Source organism: Neurospora tetrasperma (genome assembly GCF_000213175.1).
Source record: "Neurospora tetrasperma FGSC 2508 unplaced genomic scaffold NEUTE1scaffold_3, whole genome shotgun sequence".
Taxonomy (NCBI): Eukaryota; Fungi; Ascomycota; class Sordariomycetes; order Sordariales; family Sordariaceae; genus Neurospora; species Neurospora tetrasperma.
This window is the reverse complement of record NW_009799101.1, coordinates 2,039,740-2,052,995: the sequence shown is the minus strand read 5'-3', so window position 1 is coordinate 2,052,995 and position 13,256 is coordinate 2,039,740. Positions and strand designations below refer to the sequence as shown.

General features: G+C 54.2%; 5 protein-coding genes across 5 annotated transcripts; 2 read left to right on the top strand and 3 right to left on the bottom strand.

Moving 5' to 3' along the window:
- Nucleotides 1-219: 219 nt before the first annotated feature.
- On the bottom strand, nt 220-2,909 carry NEUTE1DRAFT_62880 (uncharacterized protein; the record flags this gene model as incomplete). Its single annotated transcript, XM_009852521.1, has 3 exons — nt 220-2,223; nt 2,279-2,394; nt 2,782-2,909. 3 exons carry the CDS (start codon nt 2,867-2,869, stop codon nt 445-447), a joined length of 1,983 nt encoding a protein of 660 aa, XP_009850823.1.
- A 1,006-nt stretch (nt 2,910-3,915) lies between these two features.
- On the bottom strand, nt 3,916-4,119 carry NEUTE1DRAFT_18845 (uncharacterized protein; the record flags this gene model as incomplete). Its single annotated transcript, XM_009851911.1, has 2 exons — nt 3,916-3,995; nt 4,050-4,119. Coding segments are annotated over 2 exons (150 nt in total), but the record flags the coding sequence as incomplete, so codon positions are not given.
- Nucleotides 4,120-4,614: 495 nt separating this feature from the next.
- On the top strand, nt 4,615-7,339 carry NEUTE1DRAFT_129602 (uncharacterized protein; the record flags this gene model as incomplete). The annotated part of the gene is made up of 4 exons (XM_009852520.1): nt 4,615-4,957; nt 5,026-5,066; nt 5,155-6,193; nt 6,282-7,339. 4 exons carry the CDS (start codon nt 4,666-4,668, stop codon nt 6,533-6,535), a joined length of 1,626 nt encoding a protein of 541 aa, XP_009850822.1.
- A 1,381-nt stretch (nt 7,340-8,720) lies between these two features.
- NEUTE1DRAFT_81548 (uncharacterized protein) lies at nt 8,721-9,312 on the bottom strand (the record flags this gene model as incomplete). Its single annotated transcript, XM_009852519.1, has 2 exons — nt 8,721-9,135; nt 9,200-9,312. The coding sequence occupies 2 exons, from the start codon at nt 9,232-9,234 to the stop codon at nt 8,721-8,723; spliced, it is 450 nt and encodes a 149-aa protein (XP_009850821.1).
- A 672-nt stretch (nt 9,313-9,984) lies between these two features.
- On the top strand, nt 9,985-12,322 carry NEUTE1DRAFT_81547 (uncharacterized protein; the record flags this gene model as incomplete). Its single annotated transcript, XM_009852518.1, has 2 exons — nt 9,985-10,235; nt 10,368-12,322. 2 exons carry the CDS (start codon nt 9,985-9,987, stop codon nt 12,214-12,216), a joined length of 2,100 nt encoding a protein of 699 aa, XP_009850820.1.
- Between the last annotated feature and the right edge of the window lie 934 nt (nt 12,323-13,256).

Genomic DNA, 13,256 nt, shown 5'->3' with positions numbered 1-13,256 from the left:
ACAAAACGGAAAAGGATGGGAAGGTTCACGGAAATATTGATACCCTTTTGTTATGTGGCTTTGACAGTATGTAGACCGCCTGGAGGAATGGAGATGGCTTACTTGTACGGTTACGGCGTTTGAACGGAATAGACATACAATACCGGTTGTGGTCAACTTACCTTGCTCTCAGCAACATTGTCCTGTTCGCTATCATTCACGAACAAATAGTAGTCTTATCATAACATCTTTTCTTGTCCCTTTGGATGTTTCTCTCACCCTATGATTTCCTTCTTCATGTGTCATTCCAGGACTTCCGCCACACTTAATTTCCCGACACATACTCTGCCCAGAAGAAAAGTTCTCAGCATTATGTGATCAAGCACCACCCCTTTGACTTGAGCAACATGGCTAACAAAAGCAGATATATCAAAAGCAAAATTCGTCTCCTCCACAATCTCTATCCTATCTCACGCGCGTATAATTGCCCTTGCTCTGCTCCATCCTAAGACTCTCCTCCTGACTAGGCAACGGCGCGCGTCTCCTCCCTGATGAATCATATTGATCATTCCCACCATCTGGGTGAGTCGCTCCTCCCGGCGGCCCACCAGCACCAGGAATCAGCGGCGGAGGCGCAAATCCAGGAGGGGGCATAGGGAAGCCCGCCGCGCCCGGCGGGGGGATTAGGCCAGGGGGCAGGATGCCGGGAGGGGGCATCGGTGCGCCAGCCGAGCCTGGCGGCGGCGGCGGTTGATAACCGGCCTTCTTCATCATTTCGGCGAGCGCGCTAAAGTCGGGCGGGTTCTTCAGATCTAAGCCCGGAAGGGGCGGCGGGACGACACCGGCGGGCAGACCGGGCATGCCGTGGATAGGGAAGGGGAGAGGAGGCGGGACACCGGTGGCACCACCAACGCCGGGGATGATGGGTGGTGGCGGTATGAAACCGCTGCCGCCAGGGCCAGAGCTGGGAACCTGCTGGAGAGGAAGGCCGGGAATGCTGGGGAAGGAAAGACCAGGCATCATTCCGCCGCCGCCAACGCCGGGCTGCCCCTTGATGGGCATCTTTTGATCCACCAGGCCGTCCATCTCGTCCTCCAGCTCCTGCTCCTCCTCGACTTGCCGCATGTGACGGCCGCCGCGGCGGTCCCAGGTGCCTTGAGCTTCGGCTGCTGCCTCGCCGATGTGATACCGGTCGTTGAAGGACTCGGGAGCCTCGCCAGGTCTTGCGCGAGACCAGAAACGTGTGATGCGATCGTTGGATCCCGAGGCGAGGATGTGGCCGAGCGGGTGCCAGTCGAGCGACCAGATGGCGAAGTCGTGGGCATAGGGGATCTTGTGGGCTGGGTAGATGGGTTGGGCAGGTGCGGACGAAGGATCGGCGGTGTCGTAAACTGCCGGAATCGGCATGACTGAGCCGTCGGGCGCGGTGTTCGGCTCGTCCAGGAGGTAGTGGAATAGCGAGCCGTCCGAGCCGCCGGTGCTTAGGAGGTTGGAGTGGACTGGGTGCCACGTCAATGTCGATATGTCCTTTTCATGGCCCCTGAGGAGGGCGATGTCTCGCATCATTCGAAGGTCGAACACGCGAGCTGTCTGATCTCTAGCTGATGTTGCCAAACAGTTTCCTTGCACTCTCTCGAAGAGGGTTTTGGTGATGGTGTTTTTGTGCCCATGAAGCGTGGTCAGGCATCTACCCGTCCTTGGATCCCACAGCTTGACCAGATGATCTTTCGAACCAGAGACAATCAGGCCTCTGCTGGGATGCCAATCGCAACTCTTTGCGTCCCATCCATGCCCTGTCAGAGTCATGTCCGTTGAGCCGCCAGCAAAGTCAAAGACTTTGAGTGTTTGATCATCTGAAGCCGTGACAAATTTGGTGTCGTTGGGGCTGAAGGCAAGGTCGCGGATGGGATCAGTATGGCCCCTAATGCTCTCGACATTGTTGAAGTTTGGCTGCCAATATTTGATGATACCGTCATGATCGGCAGAGACGAGCCAGTCGTCGCTGTGCGAATATACTAGAGCACGAATGGCGGAATCGTGGGCCTGCATGATCGTTTCGAAGTTGAATCCTGTGCCGTTCCAGAGCGTAAACTCTCCACTGCTGCTGGCCGTTAACAACCTTCGTCCTTCTGGCGTCCATCGTACCACATTGATGGGGTGCTTGATTTTGTTGAGGGAAGAGTGAAGATGCCTTGATGGTACGGAGTCTGCTGGATTGGTGACTCGGGCGTATGGTGGTAGCATCTGTACCAAGTTTTAGTATCAATGCGGCGGGTTCAGGGCTTGTATTTGTCCTTACATCAACAATATAACTCGGGCTGGGCCTTTCAACTTCACCAGCGTATGATCCCCGGTATCTCGGTTGCCTGTGGCGCATGTAGTGAACTACTGAAGCACCATAGTCGGTGACGGGACCTGAGTCTAGGGTCAGTCTTCGTTGTCCATCGGCGAGTGAAAAGCAGGTGCTATTGAGCTGGGTGAAGAAAAGAATCCCACCGAACAGCCAGAGATGGTGATGTGAGATGATGGCGGTGCTAAGCAGGAACGGGTGAACGAGAAGTGAGGATAAAGTGAGGAGGGCGAGTGTCAACGTGATCGAGTGTGTTGTCGTCGGTAATGTCCAGGCCATGGTCGGCAACAAAAGCTACGCCATCACGGAGCAAACGGATAACTGTTGTCACCTGGGACGCCGTCATGATTGATGGACAGAACATTGTGATGTATAATGCCTGGCGACATGGACTGTGTACACGGTATATTCGCTAGAGGTAGAGTTTGGTCGTATCCGCAGCATGAACTTACGTCTGCCTCTATTTCGGGGTGGGAGGCCATCATGACCTCCTCCCCCTCCATAGCCCTTGTCATGATCTCCCCTGGGCTCGTATGACATGGTAATCAATCGACTGAATTCTGATGCTGACGCGCTTGGATGATAACTTCTGGTCGCGCTTCAGACGATGATTTGTTTCCCCTAAGCGCGTGTAATTTTTCAGAACTCTTGTAAGAATATCTAGATGTGATGTATTAGCGGCATGCTCCACCCTGAACTTTCAAGGACGGATAGACTCACTTCACTTGAAGCGCGGCTTCCTTTTTGTTGGAGTTTGGCTTGGTGGCTTGGTTGAACAGGCTGGGTGGTTAACGATTGATGAGTTGAATGGAAAGTCGGTGGATGGTCCGTGCCCTGGTGGTCTTGTTCAGAAATGCCTGGGTGCAGTCAAACGCGGCCGGCATACTTTAGCGCACGGGCCAAGATTTCCATTTGAGGCTCACAGCGCCCCGAAAGCGCCTACACTACCTCCACCGCCCGGCAACGGCCCGGGCGTGCGATCAGTGGGGATGAATTTGGAGTTTGGACCGCTCGTTCTGATGATGTTCCCGTCGCAACAGAACCTCGAGGAACCACAGCAGGGGCAACGACGCTTCAGGTCAGCGTTGAACGGGCAGTTTGCCCATCCGAGCCCACATTACAAAGAGGCCAATGCCTATGGACACTGAATGAGCGATGCTTGGTACCTCTTCGTAGAGGCATACACAAGGATTTGGTTATTTGGATTCCCTTTTCCATAGCCCCTATTTCTCAGCGCTTTCAAAACCGTGTTCTGGCAGTATCTATGTAGTGCATCAAGGGAAGCTCTTATGACCCTAACCCCAAAGCTTTCCTACCACTACAACAAAGGCTTCTGTTACTGTCCTACTTCTGCCATTTATATATGGATGTTCGAGTGGTTCGTGAGCGCCAACTTGGTAGTGCATGATCCCGGCCCTTGCACCCATCGATGCCCTGTTCGGATCACATGTATCGAGGGAGCTTCGACCTTCAAAAATTTGAGGGCTCCATGGACGGCCTTTCCAGATCCGTTGATCCAGCTGAAGTGGAAGGGGACATCTTAAGTTGTATTCGCGTCCCACTTCTTCAGGTGAGGATGCCCAAACAGGGGCCCATTGCATGGAACTTGAAATCTCGGAGCGTGGAGCTAGAACGATCTCGACAGAGATTTTGTCTTGGGTCGTCGCTTCTGTTCGGGAGCCGAGAGTTACACTACTTACAGAGTTCGAGGACGTTGGACAGCACAGAGGTAGCTCCTGAAAGGTAGCGGTGTCCGTTGATGAAAGAACGATGCTCCATTTCTCCTTCATTTCGGGGATTTTGAGGCCTTCGCGGATACTCCAGGGGCAGTGACAGACAACACCTGGTCCGGGCACCAATTTCGCGTGTTGCTATAGCTACATATCTCTATGTACGCTACAAACTAAGCTTCCAAGACCACCTCTAGCTGCCCTTCTTGTCTCTTGTACAACCTCAACCCAACGGATTCATTCCACACCCTTTCTGCCCTACAAGGTCCCCTTGCATCATGTTATCATACTACCCTCGGCCTCCACCGTGCCATTCCGAGGCTTTGACAGTTTACCTAGTTAAACCTGATCCTTGGGGAAGGGTCCGGCGGCGTGCCCGAACCAAGGTTGACAGCGGCCCGTAGGTAGCTAACTGCGAGCAAGCGCCCAACCCGACTCGGCTTGACCCGGAGATATATACCCTTGCCACCTTCACACTTTATTTGACGAATATTCATCAACAACACCCTCGTTTCTTTCTTCACGATTTGACTCTCGAGAAACATAAAAACTCACAATCCACAAACTTGATAGCTACTTCATTCGTTGCCGGTCTATGCTGGGATAATGAGTAGTCCAACGGCCACGACGACGGGGCTTGACCCCGCTGTCCACACCTCAAACGACAACGTCATCCGTCGGACTCATGGTACAGAAAATGGCAGCACTCCTAATGAGAAGGCCAATGCCGGTGGTGAACCAGAGACGGAGACGAAAAGACACTCGAAAAAGGCAATTCGGAGTAAATATCGCCATGTCGAGGCCGTTCACTCTCAGTCAAGGCCATCCTGTCTGAGCCACGACACAACTGAGAGCCCCAGCTTCCTGGGGTTCCGCAACCTGATGGTCATTGTTTTGGGTAAACATTGGGAATCCTTGCCACGTTTTTGTTACTGAGTTGGCCGAGTGCGCTAACAGTATTCGCAGTTGTCGGTAACCTTCGTTTGATCATTGAGAACATCCAAAAGGTTGGCCATACCATCTCCTGCCTGACTTCGACCGTCTGGCCTATCTGTTTTATTGTACCGGATCGGTATAGCTAACAACTCTCACCAGTACGGCGTCCTAATATGCATCGGCTGCCATGACTTTCGGAAATCCGACATCAACCTCGGTCTGCTGCTGTACTTCCTGATCCCTTGCCACCTTTTCGTCGCCTACATCATCGAGCACTACGCCGCCGTCCAAGCCCGTGCCGAGCGCAATGTGTCCGCCTCCGAGCAGAACGCAAAGGAGCACCAGCACCAAGACGGCACCAATAGCCCAACCGAGGAGCAGCACCGCAAGTTCCAATCCACATGGAAGCTCGTTCGCCTCCTTCACGCCATCAACGTAACTACCGCCCTGGTTCTAACCTCCTACGTGGTCTACTACCACATCTACCACCCTTTGATCGGCACCCTTACGGAAGTGCACGCCATCGTGGTCTGGCTCAAGACAGCCTCGTACGCCTTCACCAACCGCGACCTGAGACACGCGTACCTGCACCCGGCCCGTGGAGAGCTCGACGCCTTGCCAGGACTGTACGCGGAGTGTCCCTATCCGGAGAACATCACGATGGGCAATCTCTGCTACTTCTGGTGGGCTCCCACGCTAGTCTACCAGCCCGTATACCCGCGCACCGCCAAAATCCGGTGGTCGTTCGTGGCCAAGCGATGTGGCGAGGTGATTTGTCTCAGTGTGTTCATCTGGTTCCTTTCGGCGCAATACGCGACGCCGGTGCTGCGCAACTCGCTGGACAAGATTGCTTCGCTTGATATCCCGAGCATTGTGGAGAGGCTGCTGAAGCTGTCGACTATTTCGTTGATTATCTGGCTGGCTGGGTTCTTCGCGCTGTTCCAGAGCTTTTTGAACGCGCTGGCTGAGGTGACCAGGTTTGCGGACCGCTCGTTTTATGATGAGTGGTGGAACAGCGAGAGCTTGGGCGTGTACTGGCGCACGTGGAATAAGCCCGTTTATCAGTACTTCAAGCGCCATGTGTACTCGCCCATGCGGTCGAGGGGGTGGAGTAATGCGACAGCGAGTTTGGCGGTTTTCTTCTTGAGCGCCGTGTTGCATGAGTTGCTTGTTGGTGTGCCTACTCATAACCTTATTGGTATGTTTTTTTTTTCTCTGTTTTTTTCCCCTGGCCATTTCGCAGACAAGCCATATGCAAGAACTGTCATCTAACACGAAAATCACAGGCGTCGCTTTCCTCGGCATGTTCCTCCAACTGCCTCTCATCCAGTTCACCAAGCCTTTGGAGAAGAAAACGTCTCCCAATGGCAAGTTGTTGGGCAACATCATCTTCTGGGTCTCCTTTACCATCTTCGGCCAACCGTTTGCGGCCCTCATGTACTTTTACGCATGGCAGGCCAAGTATGGGAGTGTGAGCAAGATGGCTACTTCGCAGCAGCTTGTTCAGCAAGGGCAGGGGACGTGCCCTCCTCTCGTGTAGTTGTCTGCTCCTGATTATTCTCGACGGTGAAGGAAACATAGATATAGGCTTGATCAACAGGACATTGTAAGGTGAACGTCAGCTGTTCCCTGCAGCTGTATCAGGATTCTAGGTAGACCGATTGCTTTAGCCATGGTGTTCGAGGGCGTTGCAGGAACTACGATAATATTATGTAGTAACGAAGGGGGGATACGTGAACCGTTTGGTTTGATAGGCTTTGTATCTATTCTTTCGAACTGTATACCACGTAAAGCGATTACCACGTAATAGACTATAGCACACAACAGATGAGCTCTGTCAAAGAGCACCACGCCTATATGAGACACCCAACTCAGGGGACAAACGGAATCTTGGTGCCCACCCTCCTTCGATAATCCACATACTCTTGCCCAAAGAACTTGACCAAAAACTCCTCCTCATGCTTGATCCTCGAACTGAAGAACTTCCACAACACCGCCGCGTAAGCCACAAAGCTAACGACGTTGCCCATAGCCATCTGCGTCCCCAACGCCCACCAAAAGAAGCCAAAGTAACTCGGGTGCCTGAACCTGCCGTAGATCCCCGAGGTCACCAGCACGTGCGCCGAGCTTCGCTGGCGCTGCACCAAGTGGTTGAAGCTCGGTCCCGCCTGTACCATGGCCACGCTGCGCATCACCTGGCCGATCACCGTCAGGGCCAGGCCGAGCAAACAGAGCAGCGTACCGGAACCAAACGGCGCCCACGCACGGTTCGGCCAGAAGGTGTTGGTCAGCAGACACTCGAGCGTCGCGAAGCCGTGCGCGATGGCGTAGCCGGGCCAGTTAGCCGTGAGCAGGAAGGACTTGACATCGGCAGCGCGGGTATTGTAGGCGGCTGTGGTCCAGAACTCGAGGAAGTGAAAGGTCGCGAGCGCGGCGAGGAAGAAGGGCAGGCGCCAGAGCGAGCTCGATGTGTAGAGAAGGGTTGCGACGGTTGCGCCGACGCCAATGGTAACAGCGATGCCGAGGCAGAAGGAGCGCGTGGCGATGCCGGCTAGGGACTTGGGCTGGTAGGGAAAGTAGTCTCGGTCGTTGACGAGGTTGAGGTTGGAGTTCGCGCTGGTTGGGCTGTCCGTCGGAAGGGAGAGGTCAGCTTCTGAAAGATGGGTAGCGGCAGCGGTAGCGGTAGCGGCAGTGATGTTGATGTGAGTGGTTTGTCCGCGTGAATGCTGACGGTGGTGGACTGATGGACCGTCACTGCGACCAGTAGCCAAGGGCGCCGACGACGACGGAGACTCAGACATGGTAGGCTAATCTGGTGATGTGGTGCAAAGGAGTCGGCAGAGTAGGCAAGACGGTTATGGCGACAGAGGAAGTGGGAGGTAGCGAAGATGTACACATATCATATGCTGGCGCCCGGGGACGGCAACGTCGCAACAGAGAACAATGGCAAGAAAACCAAACAATAGCATTTAGGGAGACTTACCCCTCTTGCGACCACTGGCGCAAATTGGACGATGTTTCCATTCTTTCCATTCTGAGGCCTGTTAATTGCAGGCTGCCGGGTGCAGAAAGCAGAGGTAGGTACGTATGTATTCGTCGAGCCGGTCGAGATGCGGTCAAGAAAGCGAGTCGCGACGAGATGTTTGTAGTCGTAGATATTGTTGTTGCGCTCCCACGATCTCCTTCGTATTGTCGTCTGACACGCCAACAGAGTGCCCCCCCCTTACCCCGGCAAGCCAAACAGCAACACAGAAAACAAAGAGGCGATGTTGGGTCGAGGATGCAAAGGTGAAATGATATCAGCAACAAATCTCCATCAAGACCTCGATGCAGTTCGTTCCTCCCGGATGTCGTGCCCCGCTTCGAACCGCTAACAGCGTTGCATACAGGGGCCGGGGTGCTGTGAGCAGTACAATGACGCAACCTGGGATCCTAGCAAGCAATTCCGGGCAGTCCCAGCCAGTCCATGGAAAGCGCCTGCCCACTCGTTTACAGAGCCCCTGACGCGCCCGCGAGGTGCCCCTAGAACCCCGTATCGTCCCGGTTCCTGATCGCCATGTCGAAAAAGGGGTCAGTTGGTCGGATGGGTTCCATTTCAAAACATCGGGCACTTCCCTCCCGTCAGCTCGACTGGAGGCTCGGTACCTGGATCAACGGTGGACGTATGCTGAGCACTTCCAGAAAGCACATAGCTTATTGACCTTGCAGAGAAGCCAGACGTTCCACTAAAGACCGCCCTGGATTCTGAAGGACGACAAGATCAAGATGAGCACGTTGACCCAACCCCAGATGAAGGGGATCCACGTCGACATGGAGAATGCGCCCGCTTTGTAAGTGGCTCCCACTACCAGCCCAACGAGACAGCCGGCCAGCAGAGCCTCGGCGCCAGCAACAGCAGCATAGAGCAAAGGGACCAGCCAGAGGAACTTCCAGTTGGATTTCTTCTTGCCGACTTGCATCATGAGGGCAATGCCAGCAGCACCGAGGTGAACGAGGCCATAGATGATAAGGGTCCAGAGAAGAGTGAAGCGCCACATGTCCTCAAGGTCGTAGAGGCTATAGGTGTCACGTTGAGGAGGCCAGTGGAGGGAAGGAAAGGGAGGAGTGACATAGCCAACCGGTTTAACCTTCCGGATGATACTGCAAGTATGGCTGTTAGTGAGATACACCATACTTGTACTGGGGAACTAGTCAAGAGCCGTACGAGCGTGTTTCCATTGCGGATGGTGCCGTTTCCATCGAGCTGCAAAAATTGTAAGCGAAAGATGTAGCCTGGGCAGATGTTGACTATCTCGTGGTGTGATGTCGTCTAGAGGTAGTTGTATCAAGTATTGATTGGTGTAAAGTTTGGAAAGTGGCTGGCTTGGTTGATGGTGATATTGGCTAGTAGCCTGATGTTCTTTGGAGTTTGGCTGCTGCTTGTTGTCGTTAAGTTGGCCGTGTTCCTTGTAAGAAAAGTCCCGTTTGTAACCATTCGTTACTTACTTACAAAAGTGCACATGCCAAGAACAGTGGCTGATTACGTTACAGTACATGACTAGGTAACACCGGACCTCGATATTATGGGGCGTCCCCGTATCATGCATGTGCATGGATGGCAAGAAGAATCAGGTCGGGTTCAGCTGAACGGGGACGGGAATCGAATGGAGCCCCCCAGAGAGCCTCCTCACCCACTGACACTGCACTCCCTACCGTCGTTCCTCCTTACAGTACCTCGGCCCCCGGCAGGAAATAACGACGGTCGCAACCTTCCACTTCCATCAGGTCTTCAATGTTTGTTCTTTGCCAATAGACATGACATGGTTCCACCGTGACAATCATCTCGATTAGTTCCCCTGCCCATCGCTGTCCTTACATACCGCCCCATTAATCTCTAATATCCGACGACGTAATTGACAAACGAAGACTTGCGACGGCGGCGGCGACGACGACGACGACGACGACGAGCAGCACGACGAGAACGGGCGACCCATCCACACGAAGCACGCCATGTCGGTCGAACGACTTCTGACCAATGTTCTTCGGTTATACCAGGACGTCCATGACGATGATCGCACCGAACAGTTATACTCGACCACCACCACGCTGCTGACCCACCTCTCCAACCCGCTCAACATCACCGTCCTCACCTCGCAACTGCTCAATGCGCCAGCAATATGGGAGCGCGGCGATGGCATGAGGGCCTGCTACCGCGTCATCAGTATCTTCAACAGCGCTGCCACCCACGTCCGCAACAAGGAGTTAGAGGCCGCGAAACTTCAAGAGCAAGCCAAACACAAGCAGCCGCCCCAGCCACTTCCACTTCAGACACACCCGGCACTGCATGGCCCGCCCGGGTCGCGAGGGTCACAAGGCCTGCCGCCAGGTTCGAGGGGATCTCAGGCAGGACCGCCGGTGCCACAGGCGCCACGCACAGGTGGTGGATTGTCGTGCGATGACTGGGTATCAGCCGTCCTCAAGGGCGCAGACGACAAGTCCAGCAGGTGGCAGCATCTGCTTGTCTTCTGCGGTGTTCTCCTTGGCATGACAAGTCAGAAAGATCCCAGGAATCGCCATGGCCTGAGCTACTCGATGCGCAATACCGTCGAGCAAGCCTTCGTCACCGCTGTCAACCTTGCCCTCCGCCCCAATGAGCAACCACACGGACAACAACGCGAACCAGAGCCCCCTGCTCCCCCAGGCCCGATAGCGCTGGCCCTCACCTACGCCTTCCCGCTACTTTCAAAGTCCTCTCGCCTCGCCCTGGACTGTGACGCTATCGTGCCCGTTGCTCTGAATGGCATGACTGGCGCAGATGGCTTGCAAGACGGCCTCTTCCTTTGCACTATCGATGGAGATCTCAAGCAATCAGGAAACCACTTTACTTGGCAAGAGAACTCCCCATCGGCTCTTCTTCTTCGCCAGCTTGAGCAAAAGCCGTTGGTCAATGGACTTGGACCTCTGTCAAAGGTCGTTGGATTTGCCATCGAACATGCGCGTGATACCAACGTTGTCTTGCAGGCTCAGAATGATCTGCTCACGTTTACCCAAAAGCTCCTGCACGAATGGGAGGCTAGCAAGCTCTCGGAAATCGAAATCTCCGAGGAGGAAGTATACCTCACCCAAGAGACTCTACAAGGTCCTTGGGTGGCTCTGTGGACGCTCTTGAGGAAGGTCATGTATGGCTCAGTAGCTGTGTTACAGACCATTGTGGCTCGCAGTCTGCTCGATCCTCGGATGAGGAATGATGCCATGGCACCCGTCGTGGCCAGCAAGACCCTCAAGGCCCTCCGCTACCTCTACTTCATCTCGTCTCGGAACGGAAGCGATGCCTTCCAGGTATACACCTTCACGTACCTTACGTCCGTTGACAACCTGGCGAGGTACTCGGACGCCTGTGCCAGCTTTCTACGCGATACGAAGCCACTTAACCCGGGCACCATTCCTCCACATCCCCTTCACAGAACCCTGGACTTGTTCTACCTGAACGTTGCCGAACACCTCCCCCTTAAGCTGACACCCGAGGACTGCGACTCGCTCATTGTGCAACCGGCCATGGCCTACCTGACTCACTCAACCCCCCTCTCGCCACGCATGCTCGAGTTGTTCGAGGCAGCACACAGCGCCGTCCTTTCGGTTCTCTCGTGCCCACACAACGCACCCGTCACCGTAAAGCTCGCCCCTTTCTATGCCGAGGCGCTGTTCTCGGCCTTCCCCACGCACATTTCACCGCGCCAATTCCGCCTGGCCTTCAAGACCTTGATGCAGATCCTTTCCCCCCCGTACCCCATTTCGTCAACCCACCCACAGCTGGCTGAGACACTTTTAGAGATGGTCCGTTTCCGCATAGGTGTCGCAAGCAAGGTGCCATTGCCGCCTCCTGAAACCCACGTCCCATCGGCCACTCCCGAGCTACCCGTGTCTGAACAGAGTACCTTGGTGATGACCTTGATAGATTCTCTGCCGTTCCTCCACCTCCGGATCTTTGAGGATTGGCTAACCCAGGCCGCTCATGCTGTGAACCAGATCGAAGACGTGGCTATGAGGGAGGCTGCCAAGAGACGGTTCTGGGAGATCCTGGTCAGCGGAGAGATGGACGTCGAGAGATCGGCTATTGGTGTTGCATGGTGGGGGACAAAGGGAGGCAGGCAAGCCGTTCTCTATGGATCTCAAGGAGGACTTCCTGACGTGCCCATGATGAGTGGTGCCATTCAGAACAACATGGACCGAGCCAAGCTCTGATTGTCTGTGTCTTGTGTTTTCCTCCTGCATATGGAATAATGACATTTTTCTCTTTACTTCAGTAAAAGGCATGGAAGTTCTCAGTTCTCAAAATAATACGTCGATACCCCCTTCTTTTTGCCATCCAGTAGTCAACTTTCTCGCGTGCCTGCCGCCCCGCCGGCTTACGCGGCTGGCCGTAACACTTTGCTCAAACTGATACGCCTTGTACTCCTTTCTTGCCCGACTTTCTCGCCTGGTCATCGAATTGAACTCTCAGTCGCAGTTGCGTCAATGATGCCGTGGGGCGTGGCACGCCCAGCCTCTTAGTCTAGTATGGCAGCGTCATCAGCAGACTGACCTGAGGGTCCTATCGACTTTCAATGTTGAAGCCATGAGGCTGGATTGATGACCGCTTTGCTTTTGCAAACAACAATGACTTGGTCATGTTCTCATGCGCACCTACGACTATTACAGTGCGTATCTCGCCCGCATAACATATGAGACTCACCGTCCCCCAAAGCGGCCTGTTATATACGGCGGTAGGTAGTACACCGACCGAGCCTTTCATTTCCCTCCCCCCTCACCTTTCTCTGGTCCAATTACGGGATCTACGGAGATGATACAGTCCAAGCATTTGTACCTTCCTACAAGGCGTCCGCGGAACAACCAATTCTGTTTCAGTCTCGCTCTTGTGTTCGTTCTCTCTTTTCCCCTCACCTCACTTGATCGGGGGGATGGTGTCGGACAGTTCTTTGACCAGAACATCGAGGCGAGCGAAGCCATGAGGGAACCACATGGTTTGTTGTTTCTGACCGGTTGTGTGTCCGCGCGTCAACTTGTCTCGGATTTTCCTTGAATAAGACAAGAGGAGAAGAGCGGAAAAGCAAATGGCGGAAGAAAAGGAGATTACGCAGGCATTTGATTATACATAATGACTACTACAGTACACGACAGATACACCTTGCTACCTGGCTACCTCTTTTCATTGGACTTGAGGATGGCGGAAAGGCGGTTGGGACGGGAGAAGGAGAGAAGTGACCGCAAGACCAAAAAGTAAC